Source organism: Osmerus mordax, chromosome 13, assembly GCF_038355195.1.
Source record: "Osmerus mordax isolate fOsmMor3 chromosome 13, fOsmMor3.pri, whole genome shotgun sequence".
Lineage (NCBI taxonomy): Eukaryota > Metazoa > Chordata > Actinopteri > Osmeriformes > Osmeridae > Osmerus > Osmerus mordax.
Genome location: NC_090062.1, coordinates 15,487,686 through 15,510,884, shown reverse-complemented (window position 1 = coordinate 15,510,884; position 23,199 = coordinate 15,487,686). Strand labels below are relative to the sequence as shown.

Sequence of the window (23,199 nt, the reverse complement as noted above, 5' to 3'; positions counted from 1 at the left end):
TTTAATGTATTTTGCATGCCTGTTTTATTAGTTTATCGAAAATATGCAACGTAGAATCTATTTTTGAACTCCCTTCCTTGCCCTTGTTATCATGAAGAAACCACTGCTTTTGAATGTAAAACAGCATGTGGGAGGTTGGAGATGAGTGCAGGGGAAGCCGCTCAGTGTCGCTGCGGCGCAGATCTCCAGCCTGATGAAACACAATCCCATAGGCGAGAGGGCGAGCGCGCAGACAACTCCAGAGCAGCACGCAGGGAAATGCGAAGCACTGTAACTTAATTTCTAACGCGGCATTTTTTATTTATTTCACGGCTGAAGGAAGACCCAGAAAGTGGGATTTCATTTTTCGTGATCTAAAGAAAAACTTCCTGAAATTACAAGTGGCTTTAAGATCACAGGAGAAAGCTTGAAAACCCTGTGATCGAGTTCATGAAGAAGTGTACTCATATTTCAGGTCTCGCTTAGACTGTTAGCGCGGAGACAAGAATGGACTAGTCGAACCCTTAATTTGAACAGTGGATCTAATTTCATTAGAAGTGTGTTAACCATTCATTTAATATTTCATACGTCCATAAACTGAAGGATTGTTCCAAAAGTCCGCAGCAATGGGGTAAGTAATCCGCGAGACGCGCGTGCCCTTTGTATCTTAGTGCATGTTATGACACCTGCGCTGTGGTTGTTAGCTTCATAGTATGCTATTGACACAATTACTTGATCTATCGGGATATTTATTTATTTAATATATTAAGATGTACTCGTTATTGTATTTCTGCAGGGAACCGTTCTTGTACGTTCAATAGGCGACAGGCTAGAGGTAATGTGATGATAATGCAACTGTCAAACCACTATAAATGACAACCTCTTGCGAAAAAATCGTTTAGTCCCCTCAATTATTCAATAATTAGCAAGTTGTCAAACTCTTTTGCATTGCCTCTATAATTTATGTTCTTGTCAGTATATTATTTCATGCCTTATGATAATCTAGTATTATGAATGGAAAGTGCTTGTAATCAGCATTCGCATTGTTTCTTCAATTTATGATTTTGTTGAGTAAACAAACTATTCATTTTAGAATGAATTGAACGTGAGATGAAGATGGGGGTGATGTGTAGCCATTGCTATATAAAGACTAGGCAGGTAGCCTGTACCTCGCGCTCCCCACGCGCTATGGGAATGTAGGTGCCACAGTCAGTGCCCACGCACGATAGCTCCGTGCAAAGCAACGACAGGGAGAGTGTGTGTGTGTGTGTGTGTGTGTGTGTGTGTGTGTGTGTGTGTGTGTGTGTGTGTGTGTGTGTGTGTGTGTGTGTGTGTGTGTGTGTAAGTTTGAGAGGCAGAATGTGTATATGTATGTAACAGAGAGGAGTTGCAACATCTTTCAAACAGATGATGTACTGCAAGGTGCATTCCCACAGGAATTGTATGGTATGTCCCCACAGTATTGAATTTGATAGTAGCATACCTTCTAAAGGTGATGTATAATATTTACTGTGATATACTTAGACCTAGAAGACAGTGGGGGTGAAAATAATTTGAATGTATTGAATGTGGCCGTACTATGAGTGTGCGCCTAGTGTTCCGTCATAAACACAGGGTGTTAGACTGAAGAACATGCCAGGGGAACAGGGGAAGGAGCCCGTATTTCCATGATCAGTTGACAGAGCCTTGGCATGTACTGTGCGAAACCAGTTCAACGGACAGGGTCCTTCGCTATAGCTACGACGCTAACTCACCTAACAGGTTGTAGCAGTAGGGCCTACTGTCTTGCACAACACCAAGGGTTATTGAAACTACTCAGTGCCAACAGAAACATTTTTTCCTCTCCAGCACACATACTGCCCTTCTCTCTGAGTTTCGCCTGTCCGTCCATATGCTGAGGTTATCTGGAGTATATATTTGTATGTAGAATTGTGATTATTGTTTGTGGTCTGCCATGGAAATTATGACTATTCACAAAATAAGGCAATTGTGTTAAATCATTCACAGGTACTATAGTTCTGACAGATGAAATATAAAATGCAGTATAAAGTTGCCAACCCAAACTCAACATATAATCCAGGATAGTATAGTATGTAATCCTGTATATATTCCAGTATATATTGATCAGACCCTGTCCTTCAGGCTGTTTTCCAGAATGTAGTTATAGATTAACTATGTTCTCTCTCTCTCTCTCTCTCTCTCTCTCTCGAACATTCCATTGCCCTCACTTTGTCCAAAGGGGGTCATTCATTGATTGCCGAATAGTGACATACAGTTGCAAATTAGCTGGTCAGACGCTCAACCTTGACCTATGAAATGGCAGCAGAGGTTAGCCATACGTTGTAAAAAAAGAAGAACAAGGGACTTGATTACTTTTCAGAAGAACGTTCCACTGCCTTCCTGATATCCTGCAAACTGCAGCACTTGATCGCTCGAAGCCCCCGCTGTCTAAGTAAGGGTCAGTCAGACTACAGCCACAAAATAGAGAGATGGGAGAAATAGAAAAAGAGAAACGTGCATACTGAGAGTCAAAGAAATAGAGAGAGAGAGAGACAGTTAGAAGGAGGGAGGGAGGAAGGGAGGGAGGGAGGGAGAGAGCGCTATTTAAAGTAAACCCCGCTGAGGAGGCAGGTCCAACACAGGGTTAGATGGTAATCTTCAGCCCAGAGAGTGACAGTTCAAGACTTACAGTCATTGATTAGGCTGTGTGACGCAATGTGGTGTTAAGATTCCTTGAGAGCTCGAGGTACAGTAGGAGAGGATTGGAGGGCAAAGGTCGTTGATCTTCTGTCGGGGAGCCAGTCGCGGGATAAGGACGTGGTGTCCGGGTCGTTGCGGAGCAGTAAGACTTAAGGACGGGTAAATGAGAGGGGACAGGCTGATTGGGCGTCTTTTCACCAGATGGTTGAGGGCTAGGGAGCCATCTGCCGTGGCTCTGCGACGGGATGATGTCCTCCCCTACCCTGCCCTTCTCCTCAGTTCTCCTGTCATCAAGAATTGTCGGAATCCGTTCTGAGAGGACCGACTCTACATTTATGAATGTCCTCTGATGTTTTGTTGCTTGGAATTTGCCCCCCTCCTACCCCCGCCCCCTCCCCCCATGCCCCCCATGCCCCCCACCACCACCCAGCCCCTGGTACTGTGCTCAGTCTGACGGGGATAGCTCCCCAGACTTCCTAATAGAGCTGGATCCAGCCCTTGGCAGGTGTAGTGGAGCAGACTCCCAAGGCAGTGCTGACAGATGAACTGTATTCATCTGCGTTATGAGCTTTCATCTAATTAATTAAGAGTGAGACTTGCGCCGTGCTTCATAGGTGCACAGATGAGCGCTTCCTTGGCTGCGCTAGAGCAAATCTGCTTCATTTTTCATTTCGGTTGTGTCTGAGTTTCCAAATATATGCACTTTGTGACCCAGATTCACGGGTTGATCGCGGGCCTTTTCCCTAGCAGATTTGGGATAAAATTTCCTTTTGTTCGCTTTTTCTTTGGAGTAGCTGCGTACTGAGGCTCTCTCTCTGTGCTGTTATCAGAAACTGATACAAAAGCAAAAAGCTGACACACTACCAGACTCTGCTCTTCTAGAGAAGCTTTCTTCTAGAGAAGCTTTCTTCTAGAGAAGCTCTCTTCTAGAGAAGCTCTCTTCTAAAAAAGCTCTCTTCTAAAGAAGCTCTCTTCTAGAGAAGCCTGTGTCATCTGAACATACGGCAGCGTAGAAGCTCAGGTTTGCTGATTGACAGTCTGGCTTGATTCGGACATTCACATCTCAGATCCAGGTGAGGGGTTTAGAAGACTTTGGTTCCTGCCAAATCCTCAATGCAGACTGGCCTGTTTGTGTGTGTGTGTGCACACCTGCCTGGTGAGTATACACAGCTATTGTCAGAGTGGCTCACTAGCAGGTATAGCAGCATTTCTGGCTGATTCCCTGTCAGGAATGTGAGGAATGTTCCAGACCATTCTGGCCGGCCTGGAGGTGTACCCAGGGGGTTGCTATCTGGATGGAAGTTTTGACCACAACTGGGGCCGACCAGGTGGGGGTGCATCGAACTGTATAAACCTTGGCCAGTCAGATGATATGTCACTTCTCCTGTACAGACTAGCAGATGAACCCCAACGCAGGTTAGATAGACAAACTGGTTCTGAGAGGGGTGTGGATCTAGAAGGACTTGAGAGGGTTCAGCCCTGGAATCCAGACGGGGTTGTTTGCTCACTCTTTCCTGAGAAGGAAAAAAGAGCAAACTTGGCATCTGTTTTCATAATGAATCATAATCGTGTGATAGAGCTCTAAGAGGGAATGTGGATGCTCTTGCTGCATGATGTGTGTGTGTGTGTGTGTGTGTACTGTAGGCTGACTGCAGGGTTTAATCCTGCTTGCTTTAAAAGGGGGGGAACAGTCTTCCCTAAGAAAGAAGATGCTCTGGTATTAACCCAGCATCTAGTCTTCCCACGTTGAGAAAAATGCCTCATAGGTAGAACCGGGGAGGGGAGAGCAGTCGACAGATATCTGAAGGGCTTGAGAGAGTAAATCCTAGTCAGGCTTAGTCATACATTGCATCACCACCTTCGTCCTCTAAGAACGTGCCTGGATTTTGCCTGATGCAGACTTGAGCTCGACATCCATGCATCTATCTGCAAGTGCTTCTATCACTCCACACACCATCTCTGGTGACAGTAATGATGCTGTTTCTATCCACGGTCACGGTGTACTAAAATTACTGGTACGATGAAGTCAGAGACACAGTCAGAGACACAGTCAGAGACACAGTCAGAGACACAGTCAGAGACACAGCCAGAGACACAGCCAGAGACACAGCCAGAGACACAGCCAGAGACACAGTCAGGGACACAGCCAGAGACACAGCCAGTGAGACACAGCCAGAGACAGAGTCAGGGACACAGTCAGAGACACACAGTCAGAGACACACAGTCTGAGACACAGTCTGAGACACAGTCTGAGACACAGAGTCTGAGACACACAGTCTGAGACACAGTCTGAGACACAGCCAGAGACACAGTCTGAGACACAGTCTGAGACACATGTCTTAAAGGTGCTTTTTGAGGTAAGCCTGGCGGTACCTTCTGGAAAGAAAGCAGACTGAGACTAGACTGAGTCAGCCCTGGCTTACACACCCACTCACTTGTAAATTATTCAAGACTGTCGGGTGGTAGTAAGTTTAAACATCACTGAATCATTTGAATGACATCAAAGTGTGACACCATCAACTTTAAGGTGTGTGTGTTTGTGCGTGTCTGTGTGTGTGTTTGACCATGACCTTCCTCCTCCATTCCTGCCAGTGTATACACACTACAGCTGGCTCTAGACATAGTTAATGCAAAGGTCAGTCTCCATGAGGGTGTGTTTGTGTGGGAGTGTGTAGCTGTGTTGCTTTGTGTGTAAAACAACATTGACCTGAGTAAACGCTATTATCAGATCAGGATTGAGATTAGGATTATCGGGGACAGTGAATATATTAGGGTGGATTTAATTTCTTGTTGGACCATAATCCTAGTGACGGGCCCTGTGTTATTACGGCTATTTGCTGTTGCTGTGATTAGCCTGTGTGGAGAGAGTCCGAATGGAAATATGATCTACAAGGACTAAAAGGAGTGGGAGTTTTAGAAAGAGCGGATGGGAGGAGGAATATGGGAAGAAAGTTAGAGAGAAAGGGGACAGAAAAACGGGATTCTCTGGGCTGATTCCACATCTGCTCTCAGTACCTGTTATCTGAACCAGTGCAGTTGACACAGATCCAGAGAAATAATGAAAGTGTGTGTGTTTGCGTGTGTTTTAGTTTCCGACTGGTAAACAGCGTGTGTAAAGCGTGGGAAAGCCGTCAGGAGGGGCAGCAATGCCACACACATTTGTCTGACTGAGATCATAAAACTTTTAACAGGCAGCCTAATTCTGCTCTTTTATCCTCCGAGCGTGTTTTCTCTACAGCTGTGGGATTGAGAAGCCCCCGTTTCTGCTTTCCTGAAATACTGCACAGCTGGGAGGCAGATCAAACAGACACGATGCTGTTATTTTTTTGAGGCGCGTCTTTCTGTTACATTTACATTACATTTAGTCATTTAGCAGACGTTAGTCATTTAAGTCGCTCTCTCCAGAGCGACTTACAGTAAGTACAGGGACATTCTCCCCGAGGCAAGTAGGGTGAAGTGCCTTGCCCAAGGACACAACGTCATTTTTGCACGGCCGGGAATCGAACTGGCAACCTTCTGATTACTAGCCCGCTTCCCTAACCGCTCAGCCACCTGACTCCCCTGACTGTTAGCTTTCTCCGTTAGAAAACGGAGAATTCCCCCCTGGCGAGCGAGGACGTGGCCCTAGACTGAGCTGTGTTCCTGCCTGGCCATGCCTACGAGCTGTGCAATGGGCTGGAATGGGCTCAGGTTGCCACTACTGGTTTTGAGTGTTTAGCATATTATATTTAGCGAAACACACATACATACACACACAGTTATTTCAGTTGGTGTGAGTTGATCCCAGAGACCCAGGTTGTGGACAGACACCGTGATGATTTGGAGGAGAGAACAAACTCTTCACAAACACAGTTTGGCAGCCATATTGAGTCTGTGTGTAATTGAGTTACTGGGGCTGCAACTCTGTCTCATGACTTCCTGAGGTTTACATCCCTCCTGTGATCAGCCACGTCGCACAGCACAGCTGAGAAGCAGCCCAGGTTTGTGTGCTATTTGCCATCGTCGTGGAATTGCTTAAATGACGTCTACAGTAAATATCTTCTACTGTGATGATTCAATTGACTGTTCACTGCTGGGCTCATTGACAGTTTTACACTAGTCAAGTAATGGTGCCTACTGGTGTGGAAGCTGGCCAGCTATCAGAGTGTCCTCGGGTCACCTGAGAGGAGCTGCTGTGTGTGTGTGTGTGTGCGTGTGTGTGTGTGTGTGTGTCGAGTACTGTTCACCTGAGAGGAGTGGTGTATGTTTCTGTGTGTGTGTGTTGTTGTCCTTTCTGCTGAAAGGCCAGGAGGTGCTGATGTGATAATGGCTGTGGGTTGCCATGGGGGATTACAGTTAGTGTTACATTAACACCGCCCCTAAGAGGAGGGGGGGGGGGGGGGGGGGGTTGACAGAACCTAGTATCCCAGGAGACAGCCCAAGAATAGGCAGGATGTGATGTCACATGACAGCTGTCATGTGAGGTAGAGAGTTTATGGAAGCTACAGCTGTAAGTGCTTGTTTCGGCATGTATGGAAGATCCTTCTGAAGATCTGAACTTCCTCTTACTCCCTTCTCTCTCTTCCGTCCTCTCCTCCTCCTTCCCTCCCTCTCTCGTCTGTTACCCAGGGAGCAGCCGATCTTCACCACCAGGGCTCATGTCTTCCAGATCGACCCGACCACCAAGAAGAACTGGGTTCCTGCCAGCAAGCAGGCAGTCACCGTGTCGTACTTCTATGACAGCACGCGCAACAGCTACAGGATCATCAGCGTGGATGGATCCAAGGTAAATTCAGTCAGTCAGTCAGTAATAAATCTGATTGCTGTGAAGAATAGAACCATCTGACTTAAGTTTCCTGTCGGTCAGCAATAACGGGAGACAGCGTGTGTTTCTGCAGTGCTTCTGTTACAGCGGTTAGGTGTGAAAGTCTCCTGGTGGGTGTGCTCTCTCTGAGTAATGTCAGAGGAAGGTGTGTGTGTGTGTGCATGCATGTGTGTGTGTGTGATGGGGGGGGGGGGCTGTAAAGGGCAACTCCAGGAGCCCCCTCCCCCTGTGACATACTTCCCCCTCCGCCACATTTTCAATCCCAAGTGCAACCTTCGCTGGTGAATCATGCCCACACGCTTCAAACACACCCGCACACAGCGCACCCTCTCACCCCTGCCCTGTGCACCACCAAGTCCATATAAGGGCTCTGCTCTGCATTAGTTCTTATTGCCTCAACAGAGTGAATCCCACGAAGCAGCATTATGCAGAGATTACATTTAACATGCACTGCTTGATACTGTGTGTGTGTGTGTGTGCTCTGGATAAGAGTGTCTGCTAAATGACTACATGTAAATGTGTGTGTGTGTGTGTGTTGTGTGTGTGTGTGTGTGTGTGTTTGTGCACACTTTATGTATAGGCGTGTGCCTGTCAGTCAGTCTCTCAGTTAGCTAGATTACCCGTTTCCATGGAGATTGGAGTTTCTTTGGCAGAGCTGTGTGATAGCAGTGAGGTCCTTGTGTCATCTAGATTGGGTTATCACCTTCACAGGGCCACTCAAGTTCGATGAGATGAGATATTCATTGTTTAATGAGAAGGCCTTCACGATGGACTCTACATACCAGCCCCTCTCTTCTTCAATCCTCAGAAGACCTTTGTGATGTGTGGCGGAATGAGACACATCTTAAAGGGCTTAGTTCTAACGTCCGTTCTCTTTTATTAAGAAGTCTGTTTCCTCGGTGCCTCTCCCTAGCCCTGCTTCTCCTTGTCTTCCCTGCCTCTCCTGTCCACCCTGCCTCTGTTCTACCCTGCCTCTCCTCTCCTCCTCCCCCTGCCTCTCCTCCTCCCCCTGCCTCTCCTCCTCCCCCTTCCTCTCCTCCTCCCCCTGCCTCTCCTCCTCCCCCTGCCTCTCTTCCTCCCCCTGCCTCTCCTCCTCTCCTCCTCCCCCTGCCTCTCCCCCTGCCTCTCCTCCTCTCCTCCTCCCCCTGCCTCTCCTCCTCCCCCTTCCTCTCCTCCTCCCCCTTCCTCTCCTCCTCCCCCTGCCTCTCCTCCTCCCCCTGCCTCTCTTCCTCCCCCTGCCTCTCCTCCTCTCCTCCTCCCCCTGCCTCTCCTCCTCTCCTCCTCCCCCTGCCTCTCCTCCTCCCCCTGCCTCTCTTCCTCCCCCTTCCTCCCCCTGCCTCTCCTCCTCCCCCTGCCTCTCCTCCTCCCCCTTCCTCTCCTCCTCCCCCTGCCTCTCCTCCTCCCCCTGCCTCTCTTCCTCCCCCTGCCTCTCCTCCTCTCCTCCTCCCCCTGCCTCTCTTCCTCCCCCTTCCTCTCCTCCTCTCCTCCTCCCCCTGCCTCTCCTCCTCCCCCTGCCTCTCCTCCTCCCCCTTCCTCTCCTCCTCCCCCTTCCTCTCCTCCTCCCCCTGCCTCTCCTCCTCCCCCTGCCTCTCCTCCTCCCCCTGCCTCTCCTCCTCCCCCTTCCTCTCATCCTCCCCCTTCCTCTCCTCCTCCCCCTTCCTCTCCTCCTCCCCCTTCCTCTCCTCCTCCCCCTGCCTCTCCTCCTCCCCCTGCCTCTCCCAGCCCTGGCTGTGTACCATGCTGAGGTTCTGTCAGAGTATATAATCCTTCTGCGCATGGATGCCTGTCTACTTCAGCTAATCTCTCCTGTAGACTACATCCACTCCTCTTCTCCTTTACTCATCCCCTATACTTCTCTCTCCTCTAACCTTTTCTCTCTCTTTTTCCCAAAGGGGAAGACTGTGTCATTCAGCCAAGTTCAATGTTCTGGGTCTCTATAGGATCAGAAGGTAGAATTAAAAAGAGCTCATCTGATTCATCTCCATCGTGCTAATTCCATTAATTGGAAGGTGCAGGATGTCCGTGGGTTGCTTGGACCTACATGGTTAGATCTTTACCTGCCAAAACATATTTAGAGAGACATACAGACTGTACATACCTGCAGAGAGACATACAGACTGTACATACCTGCAGAGAGACATACAGACTGTATATACCTGCAGAGAGACATACAGACTGTACATACCTGCAGAGAGACATACAGACTGTACATACCTGCAGAGAGACATACAGACTGTATATACCTGCAGAGAGACATACAGACTGTATATACCTGCAGAGAGACAGACTGTACTGTATACCTGTAGAGAGACAGACTGTACTGTACACCTGCAGAGAGACAGACTGTACTGTACACCTGCAGAGAGACAGACTGTACTGTATACCTGCAGAGAGACAGACTGTACTGTATACCTGAGAGACATTGTGGACTCGGCTGTAGCGCAGAGTTATGATCGGTTGGCCTTTCCATTCTTAATCCCCAACAAACGATTGTTAATATTTCACAACCGATATAAATATCACAACCGATCGCAAAACCCTTTGGCACGTCAATTCACATAGTAAATGCCTCCCACTGACAAATAATTACACGCTTTAATCTGTTTGTGTGTGTGGGGGCTGAACCCTCCACACTGTTTGTTGGGTAGACCTTGGTGCAGTGTAGGATAGTTTTATAATTCCAGCTAGTAATTTCTGATCTGCTGACTCGTCGACCCTAGCCTTACCCAATATTACAGATCTGTGTGTTTGAAACCAAACCCCTGGTGCAGGGAAAGAGTCCCTCTGCTGTAAATATTTTGTATACATCCTCTTCCCTTCTTTTCCTTCTTTCGCTCTTTTCCTTCTTTCGCTCTGTCCTGGATTTCATCTCCCACGCTGCGTTCTCTCCTATCCTGCTGACCCTGCAGCTTCTGTGTGGTCAGCTGACACTGGGTCACTGCCCTCCTAGGAGGACAGGAAGTATCCCATAATCCCCCCCCAATAGGTGCCCCCACGTTGACCCCCAGCCTCATGCCCAGTCCAGCCCTGCGCCAGCCTGCAGCCATGCCACCCGATACCCACCTCTTCACCTCCCAGATGCCCCTGTCACTCAGGCAGACCCTGTGTGTGAGCCAGGGGCTGTGCTGGTCGTGCACCAGCATCTGGTCTAAGCTTTCAACGGCGTACAGCAGGAGTAATAGATGTGTGCTGTATCTTTCCTGTATTCTCCTCCTTTCATCACTCCATCCATCCATATGGTGGGGAGGAGCTGGGTTTGAGTCATCCGGGTTTGAATGCTGAATGGTGTGTGGGGTAATCCGTGTCATAGGGTAGGAACAGTACTGTCTGTGTGTCTGAGACCAGCTTATATGGGAACATCAACTAGGGATGACTTTCAGATCGGTGTCTTATGGCACTGTCACATGATAGATGATGCATTATGGGTCACCAAATCGTGGAGGCTCATTACTCACCTCAAGCTTTTCTTAACTTCACATTAGAGTATTTTTTTAACCAAATAAAACAAACATTCTCACCAACAACTGTTGTTTACAGTACATATACCAGAGGCACAGTGGTGTGTGTGTGAGTCTGTGTGTGTGTGGGTGTGTGTGTGTGTACTACACACTCCCACACACACACACAGACTCCCACACACACACACAGAGTCCTCTGCTGTTTAGAGTGGAGGACTGACGGGGAGAGAGAGAGTTGTGGACAGAGGCAGTGAAAGACATGTTACTTTGATGGATTTGCTTTAGTGGTATGATGTGGATTATACAGTATTTCTCACTGAGGATAATGCCATTACACAGCGCATGACAGGGGGAGATCAAACCTGATTTGTCTTCTGTCAGCCCTCCTTCCCCCTCCCTCCCTCCCTCCCTCCCTCCCTCCCTCCCTCCCTCCCTCCCTCCCTCCCTCCCTCCCTCCCTCCCTCCCTCCCTCCCTCCCTCCCTCCCTCCCTCCCTCCCTCCCTCCCTCCCTCCCTCACTATTATTATTAACATTATTTGAATTATTAAGTGTGAGAGAGCCTCTCATGCATCAAAGAAGACTGCCCGATCCTGACTTTAAGGTTTGGGACGTACCTGAACCAGAGGGAGGCCTGTGTTCCAGGGTCTTATTTACATTTACATGCCTGTATTATCCAGGAGAACCTCACCCAGGAGAGTGGGACCTTGGTCTGTTACCCAATAATTTCCCTGTCCACATCGAGTTGATGTTCATGGAAAAGCTGTGATACACAGTCATTACATCCTAGGTACAGTATTTAACTAAGATGTGTGACTGGTGAGACGCTGTACTGCTGTGTTCCCGGTTCTGTGGCGGCGAGCCGGTGTTACAGTGCCGTGAGAGGTGTGAAGGTTCCAGTGTTCTGGAGAGACAGTGGGAGTGTTAGACAGTTAGACAGCCAAGGAAGAGGGGGCCTGCGGAGTGTAGAAGAGGGTGAGAAAGAGAGAGACAACAAATGTTTTTTGTTGAGATTGTGTTGAGATTACTCACCTCGTCTGAAGATTAAGCAGGTGCCTTAAACTACCTTCCCACCTTCGGTTGTTCAGTTCTGTTTTGTTTTCATTATGGAAATTTTGTTTTCCGTCTTAGAAGTTAACTAGAGAGACAGTGTTTACTTATTTTAGAACAGATTCAGTAATTTAAGCAATCATGTTTTTTTCCATATAATTATCCATCTTTATTATATAGAGACAGTTGTATTGTAATTATTATTATAGTGGTGTCATAGTGTTGATGTGATGCAAGTGTGGCAGCCTGTCTTTGACTTTAGTTGTGAACATCCTCCTGGTCTCTATGAGTCTCAGTGTCTTTGTTCGAATAAATGATAGGCTAGCTCTGAAAACGTCATCATCCCTGAAGGCAAAGTTATCTTATCCATCCGTAGAAAATAAGCAAAAAAGTTTCAAAAAAGTTAAACCTTTTTGTGTCGTGTTGTGTGTGTGGAAAAAGGTTTCGGTGAAACAAAAACGAGAATAGAGAAATTCCTGATCACCCATGGCCATAATGAGGGAGATATTGGAAATTGTCGGTGTCAAAAAGGATTCCCCGGCGTATGCGTCTACAGTTTATTTTTGTATTAATCTGATGTGAGGTCCAGTTGCCAGTGTGACACTAAAACAGGTCGTAGTAATGACCACTTTTTACTTAAGTATATGTCAGAGCCCACACTTCTTTACTTATCTTGAGTCAGTACTTCAACCTTTACCAGAGTCTATGTAAACATGAGTATCTGTTCTACTTGAGTGAAGGATGTGTGTACTTTGCCATCTGTGGTCAGCCAATAAAAAATTGGTTTTAGCAAATCCCACAGGCACGTAGGTAGTGATGTGTGTCTCCTTGACAGGTGATCATCAACAGCACCATCACCCCCAACATGACCTTCACCAAGACCTCCCAGAAATTTGGCCAATGGGCTGACAGCAGAGCCAACACTGTGTTTGGCCTAGGGTTCGCCTCTGAGCAGCAGCTAGCAAAGGTCAGTCTCCTCTCTCCCCTCATCCATACTCACCCCTCTCCTCTCTTCACTCTCCCCTCATCCATACTCACCCCTCTCCTCTCTTCACTCTCCCCTCATCCATACTCACCCCTCTCCTCTCTTCACTCTCCCCTCATCCATACTCACCCCTCTCCTCTCACTCTCCCCTCATCCATACTCACCCCTCTCCTCCCTTCACTCTCCCCTCATCCATACTCACCCCTCTCCTCTCTTCACTCTCCCCTCATCCATACTCACCCCTCTCCTCTCTTCACTCTCCCCTCATCCATACTCACCCCTCTCCTCTCTTCACTCTCCCCTCATCCATACTCTCCTTTCATCCCTCATCTTTCTCCGTGTCCTCATTACCACCCCCGAAGACCAGTGACCAGTGTTAATGTTTTGCTTCATGTGTTGTGACTCTGTGTATAAATATGATACCGTCGTCAGTAAAGTCAATAAACATGACAGTCACAATCATGGATTTTTATAACCAAACAACGATGAATAAGATGTTTTGTTTACTGAATGCCATGAGCTCTGTTTCCCCCCCCATCTAGTTGGAAAATGAATCCATTTCTACAGCTGTGTCGGAGCCCATCACGTTTAAATTAGTTCCCTCATTCTCTCGAGTTCACAGCAAAGTAATTACCATCATGGCTCCGCACGTACTGTTTATTCTTCTGACGACGGCTTGTCCCGCTCTCTTCCCTCAGTTTGCTGAGAAGTTCCAGGAAGTGAAAGAGGCAGCCCAGGTCGCGAGAGACAAGTCTCAGGAGAAGATGGAGACGTCGAGTAACCACTCCCAGGTAGCCTGGTGCCCTCCTCACAAGTCCTGTCTGGGAGCCACTCCCAGGTAGCCGGGCGCCCAGGTAGCCTGGCGCCCAGGTAGCCTGGCGCCCAGGTAGCCTGGCGCCCAGGTAGCCTGGCGCCCAGGTAGCCTGGGGCCCAGGTAGCCGGGCGCCCAGGTAGCCTGGCACCCTCCTCACCAGTCCTGTCTGGGAGACGTTGGCAGATTCTGCAGGAGCTGGAGACACATCCCATTTAATACAAAACACATTTGAATCATCCAGCAGACGCTTTCATCTAACGCAACGTACAAATGTAGATAAGCAAAGTGCAGACAGAGAGAGAGCGGGAGAGAGAGCGGGAGAGAGGTGAAAAGAGAGATGGAGAGTCTTGAACCCGACTGACGTGGAACCAGAACAGAGTCACGGCCAGATAGTTTCTGTTTATTGCTGACACTGGAACGGACAACGTTAATTGATCGGCCGTCACACTCTCCTGCTCCATCCTGCTCATCTCCTCAGATGAATAGAGCTCTATGTTGACACATTAGGTCAGTTTAACAGTTTAATCCCATACACGCAGCCCTGCTGAGTAGAGGAGGATGAGAGGGGGGGGGGGGTGATGCAAGGGTTGCTTAGTGCCATCCTGCGGGTGAGTCCAGATGGCAGCTTCTGACTGCTCCGTGGAGCAGAAAGCTGCTCTACCACACGACATGATGTAGGCTGGCACCAGTCCCCCCTCACCTCTCCCCTGACGTAGCGTGTGTGTGTGAAGGGGGCTGCTGCTGTACACGGGGGGGCAGCAGGAGGGTGTTTCCTGTCTTCCTGACCAGGCGGGCTGAGACCACCTGGCCCCTCACCCAGAAATACGGAGGTCCAAGCTGTTGAAGGAGGGGAGCAATGAAGGGGAAACAAGAGGATACCTAGCTTGACTGTGTTCATCCTGTATTTACTGTAACCTGACGGTATTCGCAATGTATTTACTATGTGCACCACCCCCATCCCTCACCCCCCATCACCACCCCCTCCACCCCTCCACCCTCACCCCCTCAGGAGTCTGGTGGTCGTGACACACCTTCATCCAACCAGGCATCCAGCATCAACGGGACGGACGATGAGAAGATCTGCTTCACAGGGCCTGAACCCGCCCAGCTGAAGAGCGAGAACGAGCGCCTGAAAACAGCGGTGGAGCAAAGGTACCCTGAGGACATTATACTGCTGTTACTGTACACCTGGGACAGTTACATTGCTGTTACTGTACACCTGGGATACTTACATTGCTGTTACTGTACACCTGGGATAGTTACACCTACTGTTAATGTATATCTGGGACATTAAACTACACTTAAGGGACTGATTCAATGAATTAGTTAACCAAACTAAAACTTGAATTTACATATTTATGAACTCGGCCTGTTATAGTTTCACTTGTGTCTATTTAAAGAATACTGGTATCCATTTTTTTGCATGAAAAGCAACTGCCCAACAACTGAGTCCGACTCTAGAAAGCCTGGTTGCACGTCAGCATTTTCCACCGCAAACTTGTGCCCATCCATGCACACAGACCATTCATGCATAGTGAATACACATCAGCACCCCTCGTCCTCTGCTGCAGTGACATGCACACCTGAAGGAGTCAGGTGGCTGAGTGGTGAGGGAATCGGGCTAGTAATCCGAAGGTTGCGAGTTCGATTCCCGGTCATGCCAACTGACGTTGTGTCCTTGGGCAAGGCACTTCACCCTACTTGTCTCGGGGGAATGTCCCTGTACTTACTGTAAGTCGCTCTGGATAAGAGCGTCTGCTAAATGACTAAATGTAAATGTAAATGAAGGAAGATGTGGAGAAGCTTTCAGACACAAACACACCTCATCATGTCCCTAGGGTTGGAACCTGTCCCATGACCTCTGACCTGTGGTTTAGGGTTAGGCCTGCCCTGTGTCTTTATTCATATGGGTTAGAATTAGACTAAACCCTATGACATATTTCCGAGGTTGAAGACTGTGAGTAGTGTAGCATTTAAATTGTAGTTTACTGCAGGGAGACATGTGGTCTAGTCCCACTCATCTCTCACTCTCTCTCTTTCTCTCTCTCTGTTTCCCCCTCCCTCCCCCCCTCTCTCTCTCTCCCTCCCCCTCGTCCGCCCGTCCTGTCCAGTAACACCAACGCCAAGAAGTGGGAGACGGAGCTGCAGACGTTGCGGGAGAACAACGCCCGTCTGGTGGACGCCCTGCAGGAGTCCTCCGCCAACGTGGAGAGCTGGAAGAAACAGCTGAGCACCTGCAAGGAGGAGAGCGACACGCTCAGGGAGAAGGTGACGGCAGATCCCCTCCCCCCTCCCCCCTCCCCCCTCCCCTCCCCCTCCCCCCTCCCCCCTCCCCCCTCCCCCCTCCCCCCTCCCCGTGTCCCTGGGGCAAGGCCAGGGTGGCTCACTGTTGTTGGGGGCTGTCTGACCAGGGGCTGAGCCTCCTCAGCCTCCGCTGGATGGAGGCTGGCTGGATCTCAGCAACACTGAGGGCTGCGTTTAGCTGGCCGCAAATCCTTTAGTAGCCGGGGATATCTTTTTATTTGTTCGCGAATGCGAATACGAGAAATGTGTGAGGATTTTTACTGCCGGATTCTGGATTGCAGGAGACAGAATAAGAGCTTTTGTGTGTGATTCCATAGTTGTCCAGCATCCATAGATCAGCGGCATTCCTCCCACCAGTTCTATCTGCAGAACTCCTGCCAGCTCCTCTATAAATACACCCATTTCAGTTTCATAATCAATGTAGGCTGATGCCGACTCTGGACTGGGTGGAAAAAGGAGATCCGTATTTCCATTGTTCTCTCATGGACGGATTGTTAAAGATTGACACACTGTATGTATGCAAATTAATACTGTCATATAAGTGTTGTCATCTGTGCTGACACACCTGGGCATGTTCTCTGCTGGTGTAGATAGCAGAGTTGGAGGCTCAGTGCAACGAGGCCAGCGCGGAGAAGGAGAGGAATTCGAAGCTGGCTGTTCGGGTTCAGGAGCTGGAGGTCGAGCTGCAGGACAAAGAGCAGGTGAGAGAACCAAACCGTAATCAGACACACTCATCACCTCACAGCCCGCTCTCCCCCCTGGCTCTACCGAGGTGTTAATTAAGGGTATTGGAGCTGTCAGAATGGATAATCAGGGAAGCCATGGGGGTCAGATGGCTGAGCGGTTAGGGAGTCGGGCTATTAATCAGAAGGTTGCTGGTTCGATTCCTGGCCGTGCAAAATGACGTTGTGTCCTTGGGCAAGGCACTTCACCCTACTTGCCTTGGGGGGAATGTCCCTGTACTTACTGTAAGTCGCTCTGGAGAAGAGCGTCTGCTAAATGACTAAATGTAAATGTAAATGAAGCAGGTGTTACACCCTTGTTCTGTATGTCACACAATGCGTGTGAAGAAGTTAGATTTGTCCGTCTGACTGGAGCTTTAAGGGACCAGGTCACGTAGCCGCCGGCAGGGTTGAGGAGACAGGAAGAGAGTCTCTTTTCTTCGGAGGAAGGTGATCGGTATTGTTGTGGGACCCTTTCATGTCAGAGATGCTCTTTATGGATTAGCTCTCTCTGAGCCTCCAGTCAGCTAAACCCAGACATTTATACGACCTTCTGGGACATTCTGTCTCGTTGCTTTATGGTAGTTTGTCTCATATGATTTATGCCATCATAAGTTCGGTTCCCCGTCGGTCCTCATAGCCTGCAGTTCCCCCTAACCTGCAGGGTTTGGGGATGGATTCTGACTCTGACTTAATGAATCTGTCCGGATTTTTCAGACCACATAAATCTTGTATTTGTTTTGTCAACACTTTATTATATCAAACAGAAAAGGAATCATGGTTCTAAGCTCAGCTGTTATGACTGTCCCTAGCATCCCAGCACACTAATCAATGGGCCATGTTTTCCAGTCTGTGGGCGTGAGGGTGGTGTAATGAGGGTTGTAGCTGGCATGGAGGCCTGTGTGGACACACCTATTGTTAATGGCTAAATGTTGTTTCTGCCTGCAGACCACTGTTTCATTAGCATTGACTGTCCTCTTATGTCTCTCTCTCTCTCTGTCTCTCTGTCTATCTGTCTGTCTGTCTGTCTCTCCCTATGTCTCTCTCTCCCTATGTCTCTCTCTCTCTAAATCGTATAAGTGAAGTGGTTGGGATTTTATTTAAATTCTTCCTCTTCATGCTGAATCTCTAGACTGTAAAATGGGGCAGTGTGCATTTCCCATGGCAGTGAAATGAGATTTCCCAGAGCAAAGTGCACCTCAATGCCTTGGAGCCCAATCATCTAGACAGCCACAGAGGAGAAATCGCTCACAACCTGTCGTCCTGGTCACAGCCAAATACAAACACCGTTCACCATTAAAAACATGAACATGAATTATTAAGCTTCCTCCATGAAGCTGACCTCCAGCTCTGGCTGTGACCTGACTCTGACTGTGGGACACTTCAAAAAGATGACCAATTAGCGCTTAGCTAACGGTGCTTCAGCTAATGGGAGGGGGAGGAGGAGGGGGGGGGTCCTCTGGGGCTTTGATGTGTACGTTTGAGGGCAGCCCCCGTGGACCGGCTCATCATTAGTCTAATGTGATGCATGTGCAGTGTTCACAGAAACTCCATTACCATTTCTGTATTTCACGTGCTTGCTGTTCTGTGCCTCCTGATACTGTACGCATGTCTACTCTGGGGATGTTCCAGTGTGGATTTCTGAGTCTTGAATGTGTTTCACAGGAACTGGAGAACCTGAGGAAGCAGGCAGAGATCATCCCCCAGCTCATGGCTGAGTGTGAGAGCATCACAGAGAAATTACAGGTGCTGTTGAAATATGTAACTCTAACCGCTAACTTACTGACCCTAACCCTACCCACTCCCTGATCCTAACCTCTCATTTACTGACCCTTACCTAAACTACACCCTTAATCCTACCCCCTACTTCACCAAGCCTAACCCTACCTACTGCCCAAACCCTAAGCCCTATCTAAACCCTAATCTTTAGGTTATGGGGGGGTCAGATGGCTGAGCGGTTAGGGAGTCGGGCTATTAATCAGAAGGTTGTTGGTTCGATTCCTGGCTGTGTCAAATGATGTTGTGTCCTTGGGCAAGGCACTTCACCCTACTTGCCTCGGGGAGAATGTCCCTGTACTTACTGTAAGTCGCTCGGAGCGTCTGCTAAATGTAAATGTTATGACAGTTTTTAACGCAGTAGAACTGACTTCTTAGAAAATGTTTCCTCGTAGCTGAGGTCAATGACATCACTCAGGAGCTGTCAGGCACATAGACATATATACTTATATATGTCTATGTGCCTGACCATAGACATATATACATATAGACATTTATACATATATATGTCTAAACGGTTTTGTCTTATAGACATACTATGTCTATGGTCAGGCGCACAAAAGGACATTCTCAAGTGCAGAAGTAGGAGAACTTGATTGCTATACTCTGCCTCAGGCTGGTGACAAACTCCACACACACACCCACACACGAAACTCACACACACTCACACATACCAAACTCAAACACATACACACAACCACACACATCTTTCATCCGGCTCCATGTTTATAATTGAAGTCTTTCTTGTCGTGTGTATTAATACAGTTCACTGTGTGATGTTTTAATGAGAGGACTGAGTGGTGTTAAAGAGCAGATGGAAATGATCAGCACTGTTGAAAGGTGTTCGCTGTCTTCACATAAATCGCAGCTTTGTTATAATAGGGACCATCTTAATTACTGCTCAGTCTGGCTTATTCCTCTCGAATGTTAAGAGTTAATCGAATCATTAGACTGATAATAGAAGGCAGCACGAGAGTCTTAAACAGGCTTGGGATTCCACTGTTGACAGGAACCCTGAAACCATATTGATTCACATGCCAGATCTTCCTCCTTTCTACCCGGCAACAGGGAACACCTGTTCTTCTCCGCCTGTTTGAACCCAGTCACACGTCACACACTCTCTCGGCGATGGCGGCTCAACCCGTATGGCCAGTCAGCCTGCAGTCCTTGCAGTCAGGCTGCCTGTGATGGGAGTGGTATCAACAGTGATGCTGGCATCCTTCTGGAGTGTGATGGGAGCAGCATCGATAGTGACTCAGGCCCTCTTCCTCAAGTGTAACTGGAGCGGTATCGATAGTGGCGTTGGCTTCCTTCTGTGGTGCGATGGGAACAGTATCGATAGTGACGCTGGCCTCCTTCTGTTTCTATCTGACTCATAGAGTGAGATTTCATCACCCAGGCTGTCATACTTGAGTGCTACACAGGCAGGATATGGGTGGAAAGAAAACCAATAATAGTAGAAGTTCTTCAGCTTTAATCTGCTCTGGTTGCCAGATATTTAGTCATTTAGCAGATATACCATCTCTCTGCTTCAGCCAACTGCATGAAATTAACAGCCTTGGCTAAGACGGACTCTGGCAACCGTGCTATGGTGATTCACAGAGAGCAGTAGGAACTAAAACCAACAATGGCATACCTCAAATACCTTCCCTTTATCCACAGTACCCTAGAGGAACACCAGCCAGCCAACAGCCCCAGGGGTAGTCGGGAGCTGATGAAACAGCCCTTATATTTCAGTAGGATTTAATATTTAATAGTATGGCACATCAGAATGATCAGTGTTCATCACAGGTGGTGATTACCATAAATAGCTGTTACCATGGCGATTACGCATCAAACAACTGTCTTGACTGCTCCGTCGTACGCACTTCTCCTCTATTCTGTCAGATCTGCATCTACGTTTCCAATTGGGACCTCTCTATTTAAAGGGGGCACTGTGGTCAGATTACAGGAGTCAGCTGCCAGAATGCCACCAGCCGTGCCATTTAAAGCTCCTGTTTTAGCCCCCTCCCTGCAATGGCATCTCTGGCATCAGTCTTCCCGTCTCCTCGTCTCCCGGCCTGCCTCGCAGCATGCTCATGTCCGCCCCGAACATTACGGGGGTGTCCTATTTGACCACCTCATGTCGTTCTTTATGTTTCGCTGTAATGTGATTCTGGTTCTGCTGCATCAGTGATTCTGGTTTCACAGTGTCTCTTACACAGTGATTCGAACAGCCCCTTAGTGTTAGTTAGACCTTGTACCATTAGTATAGTTAGACTGTTCACCACTATTCAAGATTTGTGATCCCTATATGTTGAATTTGTGCACCTTCCTGACAAAGTAAATTCCTTGTCTGTGCAAACTTTCATGGCGATTTAAACCCCTTTCTGATTCTGATTCTTGTCTCCTCCCAGGCCGCCGAGCTGAAGAACAAAGACCTAGAGGAGAGGATAGAAGGTCTCTCTGGGGAGATCGAGGACAGCCAACAGAAGCAGGGCAACATGAAGGGAGAGCTGAAGAAATTCATGGACATCCTGGATGGAAAGATCGATGAGCTGCATGAGTTCAGACAGGGTCTGTCAAAGCTAGGGGTGGAGAACTGAAAGGGGTCTGAGGCAGAGGACTTGGGAGGTGTGACGGAGGTTAGATACAGATATGGAGGATTTTCCTGAAGTCTTCAGGGCAGGACACTGTGGCACTCGATCCCCCAAAGTCCACACAGAACAATCAGCTATAAACAAAACCTCGACTAAATGGAAGGGTGGGAGGTACAGAAGGTTGGATGGGAGGGGCACAGGAGCGAGGGGAGGGGGCCTAAATGTGTCCTGTGTCCATATTCTGGGATAGAGTCACACACTGTTTACTGAGCCGTCGCTAGGGGGGGGGGGGGGCTGGGGGAGGGGAGCTTCTAGAACAGGTGGAGGGTTCTTGGATTCTATCTGTGTATTCCTGCAGGCTGCCAGAGTTCCGAACTGGCAGTTTGATGTTGGCGAGGGCAGAAGGGGCTTTAAAAGGGCTAACGTGAAAATCCGACACGGCGACATGCAGTTCAGCAACAGTACAAAGTAATAACGATCCATGTTAATCCCGATGGCCACTTCATGAGAACTGATTTATCTTTTTAAAAGAGTCTACTTACTAATACTTCATGTTTCATCTCAGGTGTGTTTGAAGACGGTTTTGTTCTTGTTAGGTTAATATGCACACATGACACACGGCCGAGTCTCAAAGTGCCTCTGGGCAGGACGGCTCGATACGCACCCGCCTGGCTAGGAGACACGGCCTGGATCGTCACCATAGTAACTGACTTTCTTTGAGAGAGAAAAAAAAAAGATTGATGGATTTCTTTGGTAAACAACAGCGTGAAAACATCTGGGCTAAAGTAACATGAAGGAACAATGAATATTAGGCAGGAGGCCTGTTGATCTGGGCCGACACGCACTTACTATTAAGGAGATGACAAATAATCGTTTCTAATAGCTAGGGTAAATTACATTGCAGGTGTTTCGAAAAGAATTCCTGCTAGGTGGTTTGTGCATCCATTTTCCGTGATGGAAGCAGTTGTACACAGAAACATCATCCTCAAAAACTATGCTAGTAACCCCATCTGTTATGAGTGCAGTGTTCATAAGGATTTTGCATGATTTAGTTTTTTTTTTGTGAGCAAAGTATGTCTTTAAACGTGTTGTCCCTGTTGGATATGCTTCCCACACAACTTAAGTATCTGTTGGTGATTTCTGTATCTGAGGGGAATGTTTTTGCTGCTGGAAAGAAAGATAACATGAACATGTACGTCATATACGACGACTGATGGGCCTTCAATACAACAATGAGATTCTATATTTTGTTAATGTTTTGATTTGTTTGTCGGTGCCTATTGACTTGTCAACTAGTCTTTCTAGTTCTGATCCACTTATATGAACAACATTACCTTAACCTGTGTTTTTCTCCAAGTACTATATATTACATACATTCAAACTTTATGGCCTCAAGACTTTTATAAAAGATTATTTTGGGTGATTGGTGGTGTGATAGTTTCTTTTAGGATGTGGAGTCTACCAGTTAAGAATGCAGCATTGTTAGCTGTATTTGAATTTCAATCTTTCACTTGTATCAAAGGGACGTTTAGTGGAATATTTATGGAAAACGCCATCATGCTGTAATTGTATATTTTCTATCCCAGTTTGATGAGAAATGTTTTGAAAGGGGATGTCTACCAATGGACTGACTCTGTTTCCTAATGCCCCATCAAATAAGGACTTCCATGAGGTTCGCAGGAACCTAACTATAGACCTGAAACTTCCTGTCATAGTTTTGACTCCTCCCCTTTTGTGACCACTGTTCAATATTGTACAATATAGAATTGACAATTGTTGAAATATAGTTTAATTACAGTGTGTGGTCTGTGTCCTTTTGTCACTATACAGCGATGACACGAGCACGCACAGTGCTCTGTATTGATTCTGTCACAGGCATGCTGAGTAGGTCAAGGCAGCTTCCCCCCTCTTTGACCCCGCTCAGTACTGCCTCCAGAGATCCAGGGAAGATGGCCGTGGGTGGAACGAGAGGTGGGCTAGGAGGGCCGTGTCTCAATCAGAGGAAGAGAGCTAATGGGAAGGGAGGTTGGG

At 48.0% G+C, this 23,199-nt stretch overlaps 1 protein-coding gene across 1 annotated transcript; it reads left to right on the top strand.

Annotated features, from left to right (window-relative positions):
* The first annotated feature begins 218 nt into the window (after positions 1-218).
* On the top strand, positions 219-21,438 carry homer2 (homer scaffold protein 2). The gene is made up of 9 exons (XM_067249460.1): positions 219-610; positions 7,288-7,444; positions 12,824-12,955; positions 13,672-13,764; positions 14,797-14,939; positions 15,899-16,055; positions 16,682-16,792; positions 18,479-18,559; positions 20,986-21,438. Exons 1-9 carry the CDS (start codon positions 606-608, stop codon positions 21,172-21,174), a joined length of 1,068 nt encoding a protein of 355 aa, XP_067105561.1. The 5' UTR covers positions 219-605; the 3' UTR covers positions 21,175-21,438.
* Positions 21,439-23,199: the final 1,761 nt, after the last annotated feature.

What these genes read in the sequence shown, in the direction of transcription:
- homer2 (XM_067249460.1), top strand. An exon ending in TCAGCGTGGATGGATCCAAG is followed by an intron (nt 7,445 to 12,823) that starts GTAAATTCAGTC and finishes TCTCCTTGACAG; the next exon opens with GTGATCATCAACAGCACCAT. An exon ending in GCGACACGCTCAGGGAGAAG is followed by an intron (nt 16,056 to 16,681) that starts GTGACGGCAGAT and finishes CTGCTGGTGTAG; the next exon opens with ATAGCAGAGTTGGAGGCTCA.